The 24,414-nt window shown below is 32.4% G+C and overlaps 1 protein-coding gene across 2 annotated transcripts in view; it reads left to right on the top strand.

Moving 5' to 3' along the window:
* Positions 1 to 24,414, top strand: part of LOC130446846 (polypeptide N-acetylgalactosaminyltransferase 2-like) — a 102,298-nt gene that overhangs the window by 60,380 nt on the left and 17,504 nt on the right. For both annotated transcript variants that reach the window (XM_056783338.1, XM_056783339.1), the window contains exons 2-4: positions 4,842 to 5,116; positions 18,124 to 18,225; positions 22,327 to 22,394. In XM_056783338.1, coding sequence (XP_056639316.1) covers positions 4,842 to 5,116; positions 18,124 to 18,225; positions 22,327 to 22,394 — 445 coding nt within the window. The remainder of the gene's footprint in view (positions 1 to 4,841; positions 5,117 to 18,123; positions 18,226 to 22,326; positions 22,395 to 24,414) is intronic.

The following is a 24,414-nucleotide window of genomic DNA, read 5'->3' as shown; positions in this document are numbered from 1 at the left end:
TGGATTTTTTCTAAATACCAGTATTACAAAAGTTATTAAAGGTGGATACTTTTATCTGAAAAGCACTGTACATATATATATATATATATATATATATATATATATATATATATATATATATATAAACTACAGACATTCGAAAAACCATCATAATCGTGTTCAGGAAGTCTCAAAACATGGGGAAATGATGTGCCCCCCATTTTTCTTCTAGTCATGCCTACTGTAATTGTCTAATTTTTCTTTGAAAAATTTGACTAAAAACAGTCAAAATTGTGGTACATTCCGTATACCATGAAAAAAAAAAAAAGAAACTACTGAGTGAGTTTACATCAGATAAAAGTGAGAAATGAAACTATATCATATAGTCTAACGAGGTGAATGTAACAAGCGGAACAAGTGAAATAACCATAGAATAACAGAAATTAGAACAAAATGTTACGCATAATGTGAAATTTTTCACAGACTCATTTTTATAATTTTATGATAATTACTAGCTGACCCGGTAGACTTCGTACTGCCTCAATCGGTAAATAAAATACCTAAACTTTTGTATAAAATAAACAAACAAAAGGAATTCTTTTTTTATAAAAACAAATTTAAAAATTGCTCGTTATGAATGAAGTTTTATTATATTTTCGATTAATTTCACATGATGTTGCTTACTTACCAAAAAGAATTTTCCTGAAATACTGGCTATTTATAAGGTTTCTATTCGATATTGACAGACACACACAGTTTTGATACAGTCTTTTAATTAATTTAAAGCTTTCTGATAAACTATAATTTTTGTTTTGTAATGTGGTGCGTAAATAAACAAAGATGATGGTTTCCCGACGCTCAAACACGCGACGTATAATTGTCCATGCGCGAAATAGGGAAACTCCAAGTTGATTCCGTAAACTTCTAACGACATGCCTTGCGATTTATTTATGGTCATAGCAAAGGCCAGACGTACTGGAAATTGTAAACATAAAATCGAATGGTAAATCAGTTGGAATCATCGGTATACGCGAGATCAAGACATCTTCTTTGTATTTTCTCTTTATAATTGTTCGCAATTCTGACATAGCAATACGACTATTTTCTTGATATGTCTCTCTCTGGTCATCAGTGCAGTTACCACGTGAGGTAGCTCTTCGCACATTTGATTGACCGAAACGACCTAATTCTTCTCCTCGGCATCGTAAATTGTAATTAATCAAAGTGAGAAAAGTTTACGCGCACTTAACAGTGTGATTTTTGATATTATTAATGTTTGAAAAATTTTTTAAACTCATAGAATTCAAATTTCAATATTCAAGTTGCCACGTTTCCAATATGAAACCGCTCATAACATAGCTGGCAAAGACTTCTTTACAATTCATATATATTTACTACATTCCTTCAACCATTTGAGTTTAAATTTTTTTTTCTCTCTAATTTCTTGGGTTCGTAGATTGTTTGGACAAAATAATAAAACTTCAATGAAATATCACATTTTTATGTTAGATATTTATAACTTAACGTTTCGCTCCTTCCTTGAGGGCATTTTTAAAAGAATAATTAATATATGATGATATGATGAAAAACATAGTATTAGAATCAATGTATTCACCTCGAAATTGAATTAAAACGACATTATACCAGGTAGATTGAAATAAACTAAATGATCAAGTTATGGTAAATTTGGCTGAGGTTTTTTATATCTTGTCTATCATTTAAATATTTATCTTGTTTTTGTATATAATTTCTCTGATTAATAATTTTTGGTAGTTCGTGTCTTGAGCAAAAAAACAAAAATATTTCGATCACAGAAAAATTTAATGTCACAACGAGTTATTTCAGATATATTTGAAAATATTGAACAATCGAATAATGCAATCAGATTAAACAGGAATACTTAAATTGTCCAGTTATTATGAAATGATTATTTGGTAATACTAAACGTATGAAACGTGTATGAAACGAACTATAGTAAATTTTTCACCGCATATGTTACTAAAATATACGTGTTTTTAATAGTTTATACACCTTAAACATCATTAGTATATTCCGTAACGAATTTGGAAAGTGATACATTTCGCACTAGTTATTGTTTTTCACGCGCCGCGTAGCGGCGAGTATTGAATCTTAAAGAGTGCGAAATACACTTTTCAACGAGTTCTGTACACTATTTTTCCTACGACCAAGTAAAAAATTCTTCAAAAAATGTATTTTTTTAAATAATAAAGTCAATCAAATAATATAACAAATGTTTTGAAAAGTTATAACTATATTTTATAACTAAAGAACAGAAAACGAACCAATAGAATAATAATTAGATACCCAACAAGAACTAAATAATAATATTAATGATTTTGCTTTACTTTTTTTATGAGAAGTTATAAAAGTTAAATGTAAATTAACAATTACTAAATTGCAGTGGATTTTGTAATGTTGCATTATTGGTGGTATCCCTAACATATCTGTTTATTGCCTCTTGTTGCTGTATAGATGAACTATACAAATTTGCATTATTTTTTTTGAGTTGTGCAGTGTCAGTACGTTGTTCAGCATTTCGTTCAACACTATGTTCAATATTTCTTCTTGAAACTTCTTTGCTTAAAATATGTACATGTATGAAATAAGCTACTTTATTAGGTAAAAATGAGTGTGCCATCTATAGTTTTCATAAGTGGAGAAATACATTTTCAATACAGTTCATTCGTTCAGTATTTTTATTCAGTGTAAGAATCGCAAAACACTCGATATGACCTTCAAAGTGAAGTATCTACTTTAAACAATGACAGAGCACAAACTTCACTTGGCAATAAAGAACAGTTGTGCCACGTTAGTGAGGAAAATAATTTCGACAATAAACTTCCAAATCATTAATCTCCGTTACTTTCTCGACTCTGTGTGTCAAAAGATTCAGGTCTTCTTATTACAATTTATTCGAAAAATGAATTCAATAGATTGGAAATTTTTGAAGAAGCTAAAGAAAAATAACAAGATCTCTTAGCAATGTGACGAAGTGAAAACGATTTTATTCTCGTTTCCAATGCAGAATATAGTATTTCAAAATATGATCGTGAGGTTCCAAAGTTAATCAGGATATAAACAAACTTACTTCTAATTACATAATATACGAGGGCAGTTTCATGGAAGATTACTTTTCAAAGGTGTACACTTTCTCACGGAAGGATACATATTATGAAGCTTGCTGCGAGGAAGGTTCCGTGATTACCCAATACTACTCAAAAGCCCGCTGGAATTAAATATTCAAACAAATGTTTATTATTTATTACTATTCCTGGAAATAGTGGTAGGCATTTAAAATTATCACTGTAAAGAAAAGTACACAATTTATATATTTTAAGTTTTCAGACACTATATTGTTAAGCATCTATTTGACAGTTAACAGTTATTAGTATGAAACTTATGAAAGCGAAGAAAATGGGAGATCTGTGTGATGTAATATTTTCATTTGTAAGGCAATAGATCAACCAATATAAAAAACTGTACTCCACGTGAGTCTCCTTCATCGCTTACATTAGTAAAATATTGGGTAGCAGAGTTAGAGCGACCAAGACAAACATCGCAATGGTCGACCAAATGATGTGAGGGTGTAAAAAATTCGTAAACTGATACTGGATTATCATAGATGGAAAGTATACTTGGTATATATTCTAAAAAGTGTGGTATATCGATTGTCTGAAAAATGGTCCATAAGAAAGCTGTGTACATGAAGACTTCCACGTTAACTCACATTCATGCAAAAACAGTGTCAGGGAGATATTGTAATTGAGCGTCGAGCAAATATGTATAGCAAAAAGGCGAAACTGTCGGTCATTGATAAAACAAGGCTTCAGCTCGACAGATAAAAAAACAATCAAGTTCATGACTTCGAGTTTCTTTTGATTATCTTGAAAAACCATAGTTACGGGTTGAACAAAATGAAACAAGGAATATATCAAACAAAATGCCTTCATGAGGAATTAACAAAGAATGGAAGGAGGCCAGTAAGGTCTGATTAGATTAAAAATATACCCAAGTAGGAAATAATAAAAATTGGAGCATTAAGGAAAGAAAATAACAATAATGTAATGAAAAAAAATTGCAAATAGCAAAGAAGTTATCAAACAACAACGGTTACCTTAAAATGCAAGATTATATGGAAACCAAATTAAGTAATGTAGATATGGGAAGAACGTTTCGGAAAACTATTAATTAGAAATGAAATAGAAGGTAAATTAGGGAGGTAAAAAGTAGGTCTTGTTGAAAACGGGCATTAAAATAAAAGTTTCAAACGGTAAATAACACAAAAAACCCATGGGAAGTGAAATTTCGGAAAATATGCTAAAGTATTGGAAAAAATAGAAGATTCTAACATACCCGTTCCTGAAAAGGTGACAAACTATTTTGCGAAAAATACTGAAAAATTGCATTATAAAGTGCTAACGAAACTATTTGGTTCACAGACTATAACCATTTTTGTCCCAGTTGTAATTGTAACTTCACGCAGCCTATTCGCCAGATTTAGATTCCTTTGGATTACTTTTTCTGTTCCAAAACAATGACTCAGTAGATACAGATTTGTCAACGATGGGTAGTTAATGGTTATTTTGAAGACTAAGTCAACTCTTTTTTGAAAAACTTATCGAACTTGAAATCTTGAATATCGCTGGAAAGAGTGTATAATAAAGGAGAAAGTGATTTAAAAAAATATAAGATTTTTCGAAACATTTGTTTTTTCATTAAGTTGGACCACCTTCATAAAAAGGAAGAATTTATTATTAGTGTTTGACTAATTTGCTTGAACTAATTACCAATTTTTCTGGATTCCATTAATAATTACTACTTCATAAAATTTTTGATTACAGGGTGAAAATAAGGCCTTGAGGCTGAAAGAGGGCCTGACGATGTCGTCGTATATCCAACAAGAAGACAACGCCATTGGTCCAGGTGTACCGATGGCGCTTCAAAGTTTGGAAACAACCGACGGTCGTTTGGCATGGAACTATTTCGACGAAAGCGCTTACGTTTCCAAAGGTCGGCTACGTAAAGGCGAAGACCCGTATGGTAGAAACAAATTTAATCAACAAGCCAGTGATAATTTATCGAGTAATAGAGAAGTACCAGATACTCGGAATGCCATGTGAGTATTGCTTTTTTTTACGTGTTTTTATTAGTTTTACCATGTTCGTATGTTTCTAACTGACTTTCCAACGGCTACCAAGATGCACCCATCAACACATCTTGACATATTAAAGACGGGTTTTGAAAAAGCAAATAGAACTTGAAAGCAAAAAATGAAATATAGTTTGAAAACACTGAGAAATACTCTTTCAGTATCAATCATACAAAAATGTTAAAAAAAAATTGTATAAAAAATAATTCTAGTCATAATAATATAATTACTGATGTGAAAATTAATGTAACGGTTGGTATATTCAATGACATTTTAAGTTTCAATAATCGAAAAAACTCATCCAGACAGTCTCAGAATTGGGAATGAGATTCAGATCTATTGGTCCCAAAACAATAATTTAGTTTAAAAATGTCGTACAAAGCAACCCATGTTTTTACAATAGTTTCTCGTCAGTAACTTTATGATTATGCCAAGAATTATTTTCCACTTTTTCAGTTTATTAAACTATAATTTATTCTTATATTATTATTATTTAATTTATTTATATATTTATTTATTCATATATATTTATTATTTAATATTATTTATTATAAGGCTAAGTTTATTTGCCACCATAATCTCATTTAATTTCAAGGAGCTTCGCAATACGTAAAATACGCGTTTGTCGCTTTGTAGAATGGGACAATCAATTCTTATGCAACTTCACTATTTTTTCTGCAACAATAGCTAATGATTGGGTAGGCGCTTAGTCGTGATAGTAAAAACTTTTTTTTCTCGGTCGTTTCTTCATAAGTTCCGTATCGAAAGTGCCATCTAATCAGCTTAAGTTTGATTTCCACTCCTTATAAATAATCAAAATCAAATTGTGTAAACTGAATTGGAGTTAAAATCAAATTGGTGTGGTGATATTGTTAAACATTTGGTGATTGGAAGATGTAGAAAACAAAAATCATGGTGTACTGAATCTAATAAATGAAGTAGTTTTGTACTCGAGACCTTTGATAGAGTTTTAAAGTAAGGTGAAACTGAAACCAAATCAAAAACCAATATTATAAATATCTATGTACGCAAATTTATTTATTTCAAAACCACCCTCGCTTTGCTGTGTATGATATTTACAAAATTCAATTCTCATTGAGCAATACATAGAAAATATTTGTGATTTACAAAATACTCCATGTTGAATGCTGAATTATATCTATAAATTTCATAGATTAAAGACTACCTAGATACACACCATTCCCATCTTCCGTCATTTAAATTCAGTATGTATAATTCCAACATGTAAGGGAACTATAATCCTGGATCTGATAGATAACTATCTGCTGATCCTAATCGAGGACCAGATTTTTTTGTTTGTTTGGAAGAAGCACTTTATACAGTATTATATCTGTTTTTAAACGTACGTCATGTTGTAGTGGAGTTCTAGTGGTCTCGTTCGAGAAGCGGGGCTTTGAAGGTTTGTTCAGTTCAGTCATCATCAAATGTAGAAACAGTGAAGCCGTGCGTTTGTCGTTGAGGCTTGCTTTTCGAGTGGATGGTCTGAGATTGCAGCCCAGCACGCATTTAGAATTGCTAAAAAAACTAAAAACTGTAGTCTTTCGGGCGATTAGATCACCTGAAAACGCAGAGGACATATCCAAATGAACAATTTGCAGGATAAGCTTTCACAATATTGCAACCGATTGATTTAAATCAAGTTCTGAGATCTTCGATTTTGTACTTATAGCTAGAAGAATATACTTTTCAAAGTTAGCAGCATCTTGACTACAGGAGTTTTAGAAAAATATGATCAAGTTGAACTGTTTACTGTCGTTCAGAAATTGAACGTAAAAATGTGGTCATGCCACAAGAGTCAATAAGCGGATATGAGTTTTTGAGCTTTGAAAATTATCAAATCTACTTTCATGGTTGCGATTTTTGTAGTCTTCTTGACATGAAAACAGCTCATTGATATAGAAATTTGTTGTAAAATACGTGAATGCTGGTGGTTCAATGATAATAATTGAAACACCTAAAATAAATGACACAACCCAATTAAGTTCTATGAACACAGAAAAAATTTGAAGTTATAAATTAACGCACGAAACTGGTGTGATAAAAATAAAAAGATTTGGGTAGATGAGTTTTAAATTTAAAATTTCCTCTGAATGTGATGTTCATAAATGCTGATAAAAACCTCGTTCTGGGTTAGAAGCTGGAATCAGCAGTTAGGTGTACCCACATCATAGTTTCCGGAAAGCCCTTACATGTGTAGAAATCCTAATAGTTCGTTTTAATTTTTTACTAATCTTTTCAATAATTGCCTATCAACGCTTACATCTTTAGAAACCAATACATGTCATCATGAAGTATGAATAATTCCAAGGATAAGTAAACATTTTAGATGCTTATTTGTCGAGGTTAATACATTTTTATCAACAATAACGTTTTTATTCATTTTTATCTATTCAAATTTCAATTTATTATCATGCATTTACATACAAAAAGTAATTATATTACGAAAATACCGTGAAGCATTGACTTCCACCAAAATATTAAAAATAAACATTATCTTGCATACAGAATTTGGAGAATCTACCTGGGGTCATTATTTTTCGGACTTATTCTTGGTTTCCATTTGAAATTCACTTCTATTCATAATCTTTCCCCTTGAATCAGCTGTTCTTTCAACATTATTTTTATTGAATTGAATGGTATTATGTATCTGAGAGTTGTATCAAAGAACCTCAAGAACATCAGCAATGGATCAGTGGGGTGATAAGCAGCGCTAGCCCCTCGATGCACTCGACCATAAAAAAATATTAATAAAAATAAAAATTTACCCATTGATAGCTTATACTACTCTGAATAAATGTATAGGTCAGCTCGCTGTATTTTGTTGAAAAAACTGTCATCTGATACTTTGAAAGTTATTGCGAAGTTAGGCGAAAGCATCTATTGCCTATTTAAATGCCTCATCTGAACAAGTTTTCTTAGATTAACTGCTAGCTGTTTTTTTGTATTTAGCACTAAAGCATATTAACAATCGGCTGAAAAATTTTAATCTAAAAGAAAATGACGTATACTTATGAATATATACTTTCAGAAATATTTATTAGAATAATAATATTTATCATGAGAAAGTAATTAAAAATTTCATTTGAAGTAACATTGTAAATTATTCATTTTCGCTTTAGCTTGTGACATTTTTCTGATTAATTCATTTTGAATCGCATTCGAGTTTGTTGTCTATTTGTGCCCAGCTATCCTTGAGATGTGCACGTGACCATATTTTATCAAAAAAAAGCTGATATAGCTCTGATTTGAATATTTGGTTAAATAACTTTAACGTTTCAGTGTACAAGGATTTATATTTTTATTAACAAAGCTACTCATGCTTCACGATTTTCAGGCGATCAAATCCTTACGTATGGTATATAAATCCTTGACTCTTGCCAATAATTAAGAATTCAAATTTTCTTATACAGAGGTCGGCTAAGTCAGAAAAAGCTCTCAAAAAATAGGCATAAGTTCGGCAACTAGCAAAGCCATCGAAAAAGATGAAAACGAAGCATGTTCGTGCTTGAGACCGTTCTGTCTGTGTCATGATAATAGGTGCTAGTCGAGTAGACGCGTAGACCGTTACAAGTTCACTCTTCAAGAAAGTTTTTTGTTACGAACTTGGATTACGAAAATATGTTTATCGAATTCCAACAACAATTTCCAAACTCGCTGTTACCAAATCGTTCAACGGTGTAGAAGGTATATGAGAAGAAATTCTTCAAAATGGGCTCTGTTGCCGACGCGTCTCGTTCTGAACGACCGCTATTTGTAACAACTAACGAAAATAGTCAATGACGTTAATTGAGCAGCCGAATTAATCTGTTGTGCGGCTATCGAGAGAACTTCGATCGTTCTTTATGATGAATGCTGAATCGTATGCATTATCGAGTTTACCGTCTGCGTCTTCTCCACGCACGAGGATAATTTCGATCGCAGACTGGAATTTTGCAAGTGATACCCTCGAATACAGTCACCATTCTCCTTTTGTACTTGGATGAAGTAAACTTCAAGCTGAACGGTGCAGTCAATCGGCATAAATGCGTGTACTGCATCCTCACGTCTTCATTGAAGAAGAATTAAAACTGCCTGGGGTGTGTATGTGTGGAGGATTCGTTGAGTGGCCTGAACGGTCATGTAATACCCTCTGATTTCTTACTGAGGGGTCTTCCCAAGGACTGAGTATTCTCAAGTGGACGACGCACCCTTTTCGACCTCCAAACTGCAATTGGATACTCTTGATAGCCTTAGCTGTACCTGCCTCTCCGTTTAGAACATTGCTGTAAATGTATTAATCAATAAGAGCATCAATTTTATTACTTACAGTAACCCCTTTTTGAATCCTTTTATAGTTTATTTTCATAAATTCATTTCGATGCTGCATTTTTTCTCTCAATGCAAATTTGTTGCTTGACTTATGTCGACCTCTGTATAAATATATTTCAACAACACCACGAAGTTGATTTTATTATAGTGAAAGGTCCACTGATTTCTACGCACTGATGCTATCACTCTAGTATTAAATGAAAATCGTTTCGTAAGAATCAAGAATTAATTTAGAAATTGGTGGCAAAAAAATATTTTCGTTCACTTGTGTGGAATATTTTACTCTAGATGTAGCAATAAATCAATTATAGTAATAAAGCTGTTAGCATCCAAGTTTGTTTTTAAATCAAGAGAGTCGATATATAATTTCTATAAATATATCATCATGAAATCATGTCGATTTGAAAGTATACTTAGATTATATGAAATGGAAATTTCAAAATTAAATCATATCGCCTGCATCTATTTGAGTATATCTTACATTTTCCAATATTTTTATATGTACTTGATAATCTTCTGAGAATTGTTGGTAAATAATCGGGTGAACAATCACTGTAATATCAAAACTGATTACAAAAGTGGAAGGACTCATTTCAAATATAAATGATTCATTTATTTCAAATCAATTTGAAATGATTTAACTTTCTAAGGTATTAGTAATACAGTATCAAAATCAAATTATTTACAGTATAAACAGACATATTACACAATAATTTAATAATTTCACTCGCAATATGAATAGATGTTGTGATATAATAAAATGATATGCAAAATTTTTAAAGGGTATTATGTTTATTTTGTAAAAAAAATTTAAAAACACGCCACTTAAGCGAAAACTGAGGGAATTAATAAAAAACAAAATAATTTTATTCTAAATTCATGAAAAAAAGCTACACAATTAGAAAAGTTGAAACTTATCTAGTAAGCACATACCATTATATTAATTGACCCTTTAACCGAAAGAGAAATGAAAGAAATTCTAGTAATAATAGGTAACGGCGATAGAGATCAAAGTCATAAAGAGGCATCTACGCTTTATTTAAAAGTCACCATTTTGAAAAAAATCTAATTTTTAGAAGCAAAATAAGCAGAATTATTGGAAAATTTAATAAAACGGGAAGCAGGAGGACCAGAAATAGGAGACGATGCGGTATTGATATTTTGCTGTCATTAGAAGACAATCCTCATCAACTACAACAGATAGAGTCTCACAACAAAACGATAGTCCGACTGACGTTTAGAATTTTGTAAAATATTCATGTGGCCTTGTGATGAAACACCAAATTTCCTTAAGAATTGAATATCTTTAGACAAAACAACATATACATAAATCTACACCATTCTGGTCTCGAGAAAGTCCCCTTTATATTGAGGAAAAACACTCCGAACGTAATATTAATACGTAGTATTAATAACAAAAATCTTTAAAACCATTATTTATCATTGAGTTTGAGATCATTTTCACCGATATCGTGAAGAAATATTTGTATATCAACGAAACACTCTACAAATCTAGTAAGAACTTTTCCCCGGCTTAACCATCGTATTTCAGAATGTAATAATATATCTCCATATTTCGATTCAATTTACTCCAAAAAAGCTTTAAAGCGCCCGTGAGTTAATGCTGATCGCGCTATTATCGTGTTTACGATCTTAACAACTTTTTCCATTACATCCTTAAGTTGTGTAGATGCCTTTACAAATAAATTTTCTTCAGGTATGATACAATGAAACGATAAAAGTGAACGGCCAAGTTCATTTTCCATTAGTTTTACAAATCCAACAGTTTTTCATCTCAGACTTATAGCACCGTCAGTTGTTATGAAAAATTTACTTTTTAAATCCAATACTTGCCCATTTTTTTAAATTTTTAAACTCTTGTATTTAACGAAAAATATCAGTGCTTTTGGTGGTGTCTATATCTACAACACGACGCTGGACTTTTCTAGCTGACAATGACATTGCTTTGATTCTCTCAATTATTTGTTTCTTATTTGCAAAGTCATTAAATAAGTGCTCGGAACAATTTATGGATGCGTTTTTCAAAAACTCGTCGTCTGTAAATGATTGGTACAAATGCTAAGAGCTGGTAACAAAACTCTACAAGAATTTATCTTGTTGTCCAAAATTCAATATGCGTTTAGCAATGTATTTAGATTTATCTTCATTTGCCATTTCACTCACATCTTTAAGTTTTGAAGAAAAGTGTCGCTCAATATTATAAGTCCTGGCGGGAATTATATCTGTACATAAAGTACGTATCAATTTGTCACCATTTTCGATATACCCATACTTTTCTGTCCACACATCTTGAAATAATCTCTTCTTTTCTTTATGTTTGTCATGGTAATTTTTTTAAATAATAATATTTGTGTCACAGTCAGGCGAGGATGGGGCTTCGACTGATATTTTCATGTTATACTGGTTTCAAATTTGATACATTCCTAACTTTGGGACAAAAATTTTTTAGGAAAGAGAAAAAAAATTTTGTATAACTTATACTTTATTTTTGGAACCAAGGTGGGTCACTTGAAATTACCAAATGGGTCACTCGGTGACCCACGGGTCATAGGTTGCAGACCCCTGCGTTACACCGTATCGAGTGCCGTTTTAATATAAAATTAATTGATGCTTGAGTTTAATTGAAATTTTTATTTATGAATCTAACCTTTAAAAAGTTATATTCAATACTACTTGCTACGAAGCATGTAATTAGCATTCTCTATGAAATTCATATTAAAAAACAAAATCATGCTTCCAAAACATATTCGTATGAAATTTAATTATACAATGTTGCCAATAGATTCGGCTAAATCGTGAAAAAAATGTTACCAAGCTATTTCTCAATTTTTTATCTATCCTAGAAACTGAAACTCCTGTATATTAATTACTATGTATATTATTAATTAGATACTTTGTTTCTTTTTGAAGCATTATTTTTTATTGTTCAAATCAAACAATTAGAAATGAATTTTTCTCTTTACCAGATTCAAACATTTGAAAAATGCTATATTACTAAATGAAGAATTGTGAACTCTTTTAGAAACGGAAATACAACAAGTTAACAAGAAAATTGAAGTAACAGATAAATAAATTGTTTGAGAAATTGTATTTCTTCTAGAAAATTTGACAAGCCTCTTTTTCTTTTTCCAATTTAAATTGATTACATACTTTACCATATTTTAGAATTGATCTCATAGTGCGAATTATTGAAGCACATTTATCATGTGTATTTTGATGATTTATTTGTATGTTGGTGATAATTAAAAACTGTTACTGATTATTGAGTCAACTTTGTGGTGAACTTAACACATTATACTAAAATTAGTTAGGTTCAATGGACCTATTTCAGGCCCCAGGTTAATTATTTCAATTCATTATCGTTTTGTTAGACCTGTTGGTATATTTATAGATCAATGTTTACAAATTTTACATCATACGAGGGTTCTTACTTCTCATCTTGTCCTAATACAGAAACTTACCGTCGAAATAAATAGGTAGATATACTCAATTTCTGCACCCGCTTAATAAATTTTCCAAATACTTTTTCAATTTGAACATGGACGCACTTCAAATATGTGTTTTGTATGCATCGATGTTTTTTTTTTGTCAAAAAGAAGTCCCCCAGTGTACTGGGTAGTCCTCAAACAGACATCTTATATCTATAGTCAAAAATTTTATGGAACCAGTTTGTGAAACGATATAAAGAGAAAATTTTTTATAATAAGCCACAAAAGAGAATTACGAACATACATGTGGAAAATACTCATCAAAGACACTTGACAGTAAGGTTTGCAAGGCAATTCAACTGGATTTGCTGACATGTTTTGTATTATTTTCTGATTACCAATCTTATAAATGATTTTTTTTTGAAAAATGGAAAAAATTGAGCATTGAGCTGTCCACTATGTAAAGAGACATTGCAGTATCATGTACATTGACTCTTGATGAGAATTCCGAAGGCGCAAAAACTGCAACAACCAGCGATATCATCGAAAAAGTTCACCAAGTTATACCGGACGACCGTCGAAGGTTAGAGTATTCGGCATACCAAAAGAAAGCATTGGACATGTTTACTGACCAAAGAATTATGCATGTGACACCTATCCGCTCAGTGAGTGTCGCGTTTGCTCACCTCGGACTCAAAGCGCATTCGAATGAACATTTCCCAGACCTCAGTGACGCGGGTTAATCAAACTGAGTCGGATATTTGGGTCTATTCATAACGGAAGATGAAACATTCAAAACAATGAATTGCAAAGGGCGCACCTACTCGCAATAAAGCAAAGGCAGTTTCATCGGCCGGAAAAGTGATGGCGATGGTTTTATAGAATTGCATTGTATCCATCATTGCTTCATAAGGTTAAAAGACAAATTGCGAAATGCGTGGGCTTTTGAAGAAAAAGAACTCTTTAGTAATCATTATCACTTAAATTAAAGAACTGCACTTTTAATTGGTTGATTACCTAACCATAATGTCCCTCATCAGACGAGGACGTCATCTTATACGTAAACGTTCAGGAGAATAACAGCAACTATTATAGAGAAAGGTCAAAAATGTTAGTGTATCGCTGGAAAATGTGTATATACTCAAAGAGAGACAAAGTTGATAAGCAATTTTTTGTTGAATTGAAAAAATTCGTTTAACCTTCTCATCTTAATCCGTTTTGTCATTAGTTGAATAATTGTTGTAGCCACTTCATGTATATTTGTTATTAAATGGATTGATCTTTCATTTCATTCTGTTAGGAGTTTTTCACAGATCAGTGTCCTACACTTTCGAAAGCTTTCTAGTCGAATTGTGAGCAAAGATAAGTTGATAATAGTTACTCACTGAACACCGTCCGGTGAACTACCATTTGAAGAGATTTGGTGAAACTCCCGACATCTCTTGTCTTTTCTGTAAGGAACCAATCAAAACTGCTGAACACCTTTGGGAGTGCGAGGCAATCCATAGATATACTACCGTACTAAAGCCGGTACTACACGATGCATTCAACGTTTGCGCCAACATTCACGTTCCAGCGTACGGCTGAATATTGGAAAGAAGGCTGGAAGCAGTGCTACAACTACACCCTGGTTCTAATGTTTGCACCAACATTCTTCTTCTATTGTTGGCTAAATATTGAACGAACCAATACATAAACTCACCTAAAGAAATGAAAACTTGGCAAAAAAGTGATCAACAGCATACCACAGATATAAATTCTTTTGAAATAAACTGGATGATACTGGCGACTTTGGTTTTTCATACAAAACACGTAGCATTGACGCTAATTAAAGAAATGCCAACATTGGAAGCAAAACATTCGTCGAATAAAAAGCTCACTACGACCATACGATGCGTCAAATCATACCAGCGTCCAACGTTGGGAGCATTGGACATCGTGTGATACCAGTTTTACATTCAAGTTTTTGAAAGCCAGAAGATTTAAACCGCATAGCGCCCAGACAATTAGATCACTTTATAATGTGGTTCCTATCCGACTGATTAACAGTCCGGGTTCACAAAACATCAATAGAACAAAGTGGTAGCGAGATAGATTCACAGTCTTTAAGCTCATGTAATCTAGTTTGTAGTCGAATTTGATGTTTTCTAGTGTTTTCCATTAATAACTTCATGTTTGATTGATGGTCAATTGTACTGAAGCCGTTTTACAACCTTGCTTGCCTTTTGGACCGTTCTTTCCTTATTTAGATTTTAATCTGTATTTTTTGGTAATCCGAATGAAAGTGAATGAATTCGTACAAAGCTTTTATCAGTATACTACGAGCATTTTCTGTTATCAAGCTATCACAAGAGAGTTTCTACAATTTAATATTCAAAATATATATAAAAATACTAATTTTTCTTCCAGCAATGCCTATTTGTGAATGGAATAACTCTTTATCAAATATCTCTTCTCTACTTTGTATACGATTAACGTTTTATTTTTGACACGATATTTCATACCAACACGCACATAAAATCGCTGAGGATTTTCACTTTCCTAATTGAGATAAACGAGAAATACGTGTTCTTCTCAGTTAATTAACACGATCAAGGAACCGCTTCATTTTAATTATATTTTTGTGTTAGGTTTCTTGAATTCCTCTCAATCTACACTACCGGTCGAAAGTTTAAAATCTTTAACTGTGAATTATTTCTTCTGTGTTTATGATTGTAGTTTAGTCCCAGCTAGTCTTGTGAGGCACAAGAACGTACTGTGATTCATACTTTTTTAGCCAAAATATCTTTTTGTGAAGTTCGCATACAAATTGTTTTCGCTCTCGCAAATTAAGTGCTGTAAGTTTTAAAATGGGTAAAACCAAGGAACTATCGACCTTGGAAAACCACAACCGCTGAAGATAAACGTATTGTGTTGATCAGTAAAAGTGATTGAGGACGGGCCAGAGATACTAGCTCAGATCAATGAATCTACGTATCTGCCTTTGAGTATTTCTACAGTGAAAAGGATATTGAGAGAATCTAGCCTTTTTGAAATAGTGGCATTGAAGAAACCTCTTTCAAGACGACAACATAAAATTAAGAGGTTGCAGTGGGCATTAAGAGTGGGAGAGAGAGTTTTATGGAGTCAATGAGGTTTTTGGATCTAAAAGAAGAGTTTTTATACGCAGGTCAAGGGAAAAACGGATACTAGGTCCATGTGTAATCTCGACTAAGAAAGATAGCAGAGACTTGATGATCGTTTGGAAATGTTCTGGCCAGCGCCTGATCGGCAGAAAGTTTATCTTTCAGCAAGACAACGATCCCAAGCATTCCTCAAAGCTGTGCAGAGTATCAATGTGAAAGGAAGAATGTACTGAATGGGTTGTTGTGGGACAAATTAGATAGGGAATTCAGAGAGTAGTGTCCTACTTTCACTTAATATATTTGGAATATCTTTAAAAACGAATGGAACTATATAGACGAAGATTATTTGTCGAAATTAGTACAGAAAATTACAACGTTGTGTGAAATAATAAAAGTTAAACGGGGGTTACATTCATTAATCGAAAATTCAAATATGTAAGAGTTACACACCGTAGTTTTAGATTAAGAGCGTTTTCGTAGTGGGAATGTGGCAAAATTAAACTTCAAAGTGTACTAACTCTAATGAATTTCCGCGCTTTCGAATACTTATGTATCTACAGTCTGGAAATTAATTAGTTAAGAATTGCTGTCTTTTAAATTTCGTTGTTTCTTTTACAAGACATTAAGTTTATCGCTTTCAAAAATCAGTATTCAAATTGGCGCTTCATAACCTTAATATTCCTATCAACAAATACGATAGTCCATACTGCGTAAATTATAAGGAGGATTGGAGGGATTGTTGAAATGATTTTTTGTCACCAATGCCGTCTTCTTTCTTCACTGAGGTGGAAGTTGAACTTCAGTGCTTCATTTTGTCATCGGATGAGTATTAATTGCCACCTTCATAATAAATGTCGAACAAAAAATATAATATTTAAAATGAAGTGTTTTTTTGCCGAAAGTTCATAAAATAGTCGACAAGTCAACTTTCAAGGACATGGTTATTTGTTTTATACGATAATGAGGAGATAGTGCGATCAGATTTCATTCTAAGAGAAAAAATGGACCATTGGCTTCCTATTTATCACAATGTTAAGAAGCTTCCCGCAAATCAAAAATGTTCGGAAAGAGAAAACTTTTTGACTTCAGATGAAAGGTATCCCAGAAGAAGCAGGCCAGAAGTAGTTCTTTGAAGGATATTACTTTGTGTTAATGTTTTTTTTTGCATGACACCTCATGAATAACAAAGATTTAAAGATATCCAGATGTGATAGAAACTTACTTCGAGTTACGTTTTACGTGCACCGTTTTATTTTCTCATCACACCTGGTTAGGGTGCAAGAAAGCTGTGGGGTGTGATAGAAACTTGGCCTGATTCTGATCGACTACATATTAAATATCTAATTATTTGTAAGACAAATATTTCGAAAAATAAACTAATTAAATAATCGTATAATAAATTGACAAATCACTTTTGATATTTATTATCTTAGGCTAAGTTTCTACTAAACTTATTTTGTAAATAACTCGATTTACTCGAAGGTTTAATTTATTAGAAGGTGAAGAAATCGAATTTTTGTTTATTTTGTAAATAATAGTTAGTGGGGACTTTATTAGGAAGTGAAGAAACAGGGCCTATGACAGATTAGATGAAAGCAATTCTAAAAGAAGCCGGTCAAAGATAGGGTATTAATTTTTTTGAATTTTTCATATACCATTATTTTTCTCATCATACCTAGTAAGGTACATAGAATTTAAAGCTGCCAAAATGTAAAATTTTCTTTTCATTGCAAATCTTACTAAAATATACCAAAAGTAAATAACAAATATAATTTGAATTTTATTTGAAAATGAGATAATAAATTTATCGAAAAAGATAGTGCAGTGAAAATGTATACCACCGTTAGGAATAAACCATCTCAGAAGATTATCATTACTAGCAAATTCATGACAATTTAATGATACTGGAAAATTTATCGGAGAAAACACTCTATTAAATGGATTGTCACTATAAATCGAGATAAATAATACAAATTTTTTTCCCAATCTTTTCCAATACTAGTAACGCTGTATTTGTTTCAATTTGAATAGTAGTCAATTCTTCCTTTGTTTGATATTTCCTTTGTTTCAGGTGTCGTAGAAAAACTTACAATACCGAAGAGCTTCCTGCTACCTCAGTCATAATTACTTTTCACAACGAAGCCAGATCTACCTTATTAAGAACTGTTGTTAGGTAAGTTGAATGTGAAATACTTATTGTTATAAACATTCCCATTCTCATTGTTATTTTTTTAATATTTCCCAATATTATAGGTCTCAATTAAAGCATATGTAGTTTTATTAACGGAAGGCTTTTGTCTTTTTTTATATATGGCATTGTTTTAAACAAGACACGCAGAAATCGAATTGTGAAATATTAAGAAAATAAAGTGAATAGTCACAGCTGAAATTGTAATTGAATAGAAATTTGAATTAGAAAATGCACCAGTAAGCTGTGTAAATATAAACATAAAAAATATTTTTTTTGCAATGAATCTTAGTATATTCGGTCTTTGAGAATAATTCAAAAATATACATGCTAATGACGACAAAGCTGAAGAAGTTGGATATACATAAAAACTACTATTTTCTGATAACATTAGGCAACCATTTTTTCCTCGTGGATAGGAATAAGTGATTCTTAATTGTTTTATAAAAAGCCATAAGTACTTATGAAACTCCAGTTTTATTATCAGCCTGAAAAAACATGTTTTTTGGACCGTTTCACATGTCTTCTATATTGGGAGTCCGGAATGACTCTAATTAAAGACCAACAGTACTCTGCCAGCACTACGCATCTTGATGGAAGCACTATCCAAGCTCGTCACTTAAAGCACACGTGTTTTTCGAAGTAAACTTTAGATGGCAATGTAAGCTGTTTTTTGCGATCAAAAATATGTGTTGCTTGTGGAGTTTATGCAGTCTTCAATATCTGTATCTAGTGAAACCTTGCAATGCTCACAGAGAGCTATTCAAAACGAATCAAGAGGCATTCTGACTTCTGGATTTGCTCTGATCCACAGCGTATATCTAACCCAATAACTCCTTCAGCAATTTTAGGAAATTTTATCTTTTGCCTGAATTGAAGCAGTGGCGATGTTTTACTCAGATAAACCATCACAATTCACTTTCGATCATTGGCAGCGACATTTTATGAAGAGAGTAGTGCAAAGCTTCTGCACAACACGATACATATACACCGGTATGCTAATGCGCAAGCATGCGCGATCTATCGCATAATTTGCCGTCACGGTGGAAGCAAAATGTAAAGTACAATGTATGCTGTAAACCTGTTATAAAGTTTAATTTTGATTCTCAAAGTAATATTTCATACAAAGACATGTCTGTATATTATGTATTATATACGTTGTTATTAAGTTTACCAATTACCAAGTTTTTCTAGGCCGCGCGTTGTTTACAAAATAATTTCCACCCTTCTCCGTGAAATAACAGACTCTTTTAAATATAATTAACAAAATTATGAAATTATTCAATTAATTAATATTATTTCTGAAATATTATTTTGTATATTCCAGTTATTTCTTCAAGCGCATTTTATTTGTGTAAATATTTTAATCCTAGAAACTTGTATGATGTATTATATGGAATTATCCTCTTCGAAATGGATGGTACAAACTCGCACTAACATAAATTAACACGTAAATAAGTGGTATTGTATCTAATAATCATAACGATTGCTAGCAAAACATGTAGGTAAATTTCCAGCCAGTTTTAAAATATTTACAATTCTACAAGAGAAGCGACATCAACAAAAAATATCTATTAATTTTGGGCATATATTAAACAAATATAAACTATAAATCCAAGCTTTTGAGAAGTGTTTACACGGTTTAACTGTCATACAATCAATGACACGTCGACAGTCACGGTCTCTTGACGAAAGGTTGATTTTATATAGTCTGAGTGTACCAATAATTAGTGGTGTTCCCAAGATATATTTCTTCACATTGGCTTTATAATGCTTTCCGACAGATATAGGATCCCTTCAATGATTTTTTACCTCAAATAAGACTAAATTGTTACCACGTGTCGGCTATGACAGCAATCGACTTCATTCAGTCATACTCAAACAATTTACTCCAATTATCGTAAAACCCACCAAAGATGATCGAATGTCAATTAATAAATTTCCAGTCGATCTTTTACTATACAACTCGAGCACACGTTACATCGACAGAAATTCACACAAATTATTTATCTAGCATATATGTCAATCCTAAATACATAATTTTAAATATTTTTACGTATTCATGAATTTGAACAAATTTTAAATGATTTTAACATACGTATTAAATGTGAATTACATTATAAAAAACTTAACTTATACCATGGATTATTCCGATATGATAAAACCTAGGACAGTGGTGTCAAACTCAATTTTGCAGGGCCATATATTAAATTTTGAATTCATGGATGGGCTACATTGAAAATAATATCAAAGTTACAAAAGATGGTAGGTAATTATGTTGAGCTAGAGGATCCAGATACCTGACTTCTCTTGTTGATGCTTATTGATGTCAGATATCATATTCGTTGTAGTTATTTTGAGAATTGATTAGAGTTGTTTATTCCTAAGTCTTGTGCGATGTTTGTTCTTATTTATTTTCATGACGGAAAACATCTGCTCACATAAATTGGTGCTGCAAAACATGCAGAGAATGCGTGCTGCACAGATTAGTCCTTTGCTTATTCATATCTACCAAAAAGGCACAATCAATCCACCAGTTTTCCATTTCCTAACATGAAAGCTTGAATAGGGTCACGTAATCCCAAAAATCTTTCTAAAACTACTCCTCGACTGAGCCAACGAACTTCGGTGGAATAAGGGACATCAGAAAACTTTTCGTTTGGATGCCAATGATTCCTGATTAATTATACAGTGATTATACAGTAACAGTTCTTCAGCTCTTATTTCAAAGTTACTGTTAATGTCTCTTATAAAAACAGCAAGTTGAGCTGTATCAACAGTATCCGTGTTCTCGTCAACAAGCAGCTGTCAATTCCTTAATTTTCTACTTCAGTTTAAAAATCATATTTTGAGATAAATCATTTATTTTTGAAGCAACTGTGTTTCTTGAGAGCGAAATATTTTGAATTATTGACATTTGAGATGGAAATGAAACATCGGCAACTTTCAACATACATTCTAAAATCACCATCAGTGAAAGGTTTTGATTTTTTCGCGATTTCTAATGCAATAATGAAACTTGATTTCAGGGCATCTTCGCTCTCTGTATTAGCTTTAGTAAACATCCATTGTTGACATTGAAGTTTAGATTATAAAGATGACAATGTGTCGATTCTTATTTTTCAGCGTAACAATCGAATTTTTACTTCGTACATAGTCTCTTCAAATTAAATTCCTTACAAACAGCAACTGTTCGATTACAACTCAGAGTTTCCATTCTATGAAAAAATATGCAATTTCCCATTTAGACTGAAAAACCGTATCGCGTCAACTACTCGACTCAACTGACTCACGTCGTGCCGACGCTTTATATGGTTAAGGAAGGCTCTACTCTAGACTCGAAACGCGTGGAAGATTCTATCGTTCTCGACAAAAATAATAGGATATTTCCGCTTGCTGCTAAGAGATAACGATACTGTCTTTATCTCTAACTTGTCTAGGCACGCGCTTCCCTTGAATTTACTTATAAACATCCGTAGACTTGAGAGTACGAGTATTTAAAACATCCGTAGAGGAATCGAATTAGGTCTGAAAGCTTCGAAAAACAGGATTATTCTTTCTGTGACACATTGCGATCGCGGGCCTTATTGAAAAGGCCCCATTAGTGCTTTTGCATGTCGCCACGGCCAAAACCGTCATAATGATCTTATAATAGAAAGTACAATCTTTTACAATGTCAAATCTATAATAGTTTCAAATACTAGCTAAGACCAAGAAAATATTGCAATCCCAAAAACCCGGTGAATGAGACAATTCCAACTGAACAATAACGGCCGTGGAAACATTCTGATTTCAGCGTGACGTTATGCGCGAGGCGTGTCAAATTTTAGTCGACAATTCACCATACTGATGTATCGTGGGTCACAGATAGGGCTAATGACTGAATCGTCAAGGTGATTACGTAGAGAATGAAGTTGTATCTAACTTTTGGTAATAAAATATTTTTGTATATTCGCCCGTCTATTCTTTACAGCCCATCGGAGGTTGAAAAAAGAACAATCCTCGTATATAATATACAAAATAAACCTCATTCTTCTTGAATTTCTTAATTTAAATGTGGAACTGATATGTATAAATGTGTTTCAGCGTCCTGAATAGGAGTCCGGAACATCTAATTAAGGAAATTATTCTAGTAGATGACTTCAGTGACAACCGTAAGTAGCGCAAATAAACGTGATTTATGTCAACAATTAATAAGTTCTATGTACTCTTACAACTGAAACGGAAATTGGAGGAACAGTTAATGTTACTAAAAGCAATCGGTTTTCATAAGCAACGACAGGGCAATCTTTACTAATGTCTGTAATGGCTGTAGTCAACAATCCAATTCACTGACTGCCATTGATTTAACGGTTTTTGAAATATCAGAAAAAGAATGGCTCTATGAGCTTTATCCGATGATGTTCATGAATATTTTATTGTAACATAATGTTACAATAATCTTTGTAGCGAATAAAAAGTGAAAAAATACCCCATTTTTTACAGGATCGTAATTGAAAAATCCACCAAAGTGGAAGCGACTTCAGACAATGTTTACAAAGAGGCGTTAGGGTCTAAAAATTATCGAAATTAGATCGATAAAATTAGAATTGACTGTTACAAACCTTAGATGACCAATAAAGGAGCATTTGAACTCTATAGTTAGATTTATAAGGAAAAAATATTAATGATAAGAGCCTTACAACGATCTTAGATTTTGTGGAAATTGTAAATCCAAACCGTTTACGAAGAGAAAAATTTTCATTTTCAAATTTACCATGTGAAACCGTTTTAGAGTAGGTTGTAGACTAGATGACTAGTTTCAAAAAAAGAAATGTTAAAATGTTAAATTTTTTGGTCAATTTCAGATGTTCTGTTTCATTTTATGTAATTATTATCATAATCATAATGTTTTGTTTTCACCTTTTCATAGCCAAAAAAATAATATACAGGGTGTTTCAGAAAAAGGTGATCCTGTATTTAGAATAAATAGAATTCGTAATGAAGATAAAGGGCGTTGAAGAAAAAAATTATAAACATTTTTTATGATTTTGCGGCACCTACTGGCAACATTGTATTGAAATTTTATGCTGATACATCCAATGATTTTGTTTTTATGTCTGACTCTCATAGAGGGCGCTAGTTACACGTACCAAATAGTATTGAACATACATTATTAGATTTATAAGCAAAATTTCAAGTGAACTTAAACTTCATTCAATTTTATACCAAAAAGGTACTTTAGATCAAATTCGATTCTATGTACCTACAGGAGGTGACTTCCGACAGCAGACATTTTTTCTAACAACTGCTGGAAGGTGTTGAATTAAACATGGGATCACTAATAAATGCATCTACAACAATTTGTTTAATATATAATTAACGTAGTTATTACGGTACATGAGACACTTAATGAAACTTTCTTCTTCTTCTTCTTCTTCTTACGTTAGGACCTGTATTTTCATCAAGGATACGCCAGGAGTAGTTGGGATGCTGAGGACCAGCTTTCATACCACCTTATAGGTGGTCGTCCAGGAGGTCTAGTTGTGCCTGGTTTCTTTTCCTTTGCAATTTTTGTTATCCGTTCATTTGGCATTCTGTCAACATGGTCTCTCCATTCTCTTCTGCAGCTCCTTGCCCATCTTACTACATCCTGAATATCGCATACGTCCCTTATTTCTTCATTTCTCTTCCTATCGAGTAACGTATATCCTGTTATTGATCTCAGAGTTCGCATTTCTGTTGTTCTTAGGAGCCGTTTAGTGGTAGTGTTCTCCTCTCTAGTTTCTACTGCATATTAATGAAACTTTAAGTTTACGAAACAGGAAAAAGTCTGTAGGGGCCAGATCTGGTGAAAGCGATTTGTAGTCTATCCATTCGAAGTGCAATTCGTGAATTTTAGCAATGGAGATCACCGAAATGTGAGGTGCGTTGTCCTGATAGAAAAACACCTCAAATGCAGTCGCTTTTTCGCAATTTCTTATTCATCTACCTTATCAAGTAATGATGCATAATAATCTTCTAATATCCTATCATCTTTTTGAAGATAGTCGATGAACACAATCCCATGAATATCCGAAAAAACGGTCCCATCTCTTTTCCTGCCGATGAAAGCGTCTTTGCTTTTTTCTGAGGTTCGTCTTTTGCAATCCATTTTCTTAAACGTTTTTTCGTTTCAGGAGTATAAAAGTGGAA

Source organism: Diorhabda sublineata, chromosome 7 (assembly GCF_026230105.1).
Source record: "Diorhabda sublineata isolate icDioSubl1.1 chromosome 7, icDioSubl1.1, whole genome shotgun sequence".
Classification (NCBI taxonomy): domain Eukaryota; kingdom Metazoa; phylum Arthropoda; class Insecta; order Coleoptera; family Chrysomelidae; genus Diorhabda; species Diorhabda sublineata.
The sequence above is the reverse complement of the archived record's forward strand: the minus strand, read 5'-3'. Positions and strand labels throughout refer to the sequence as shown.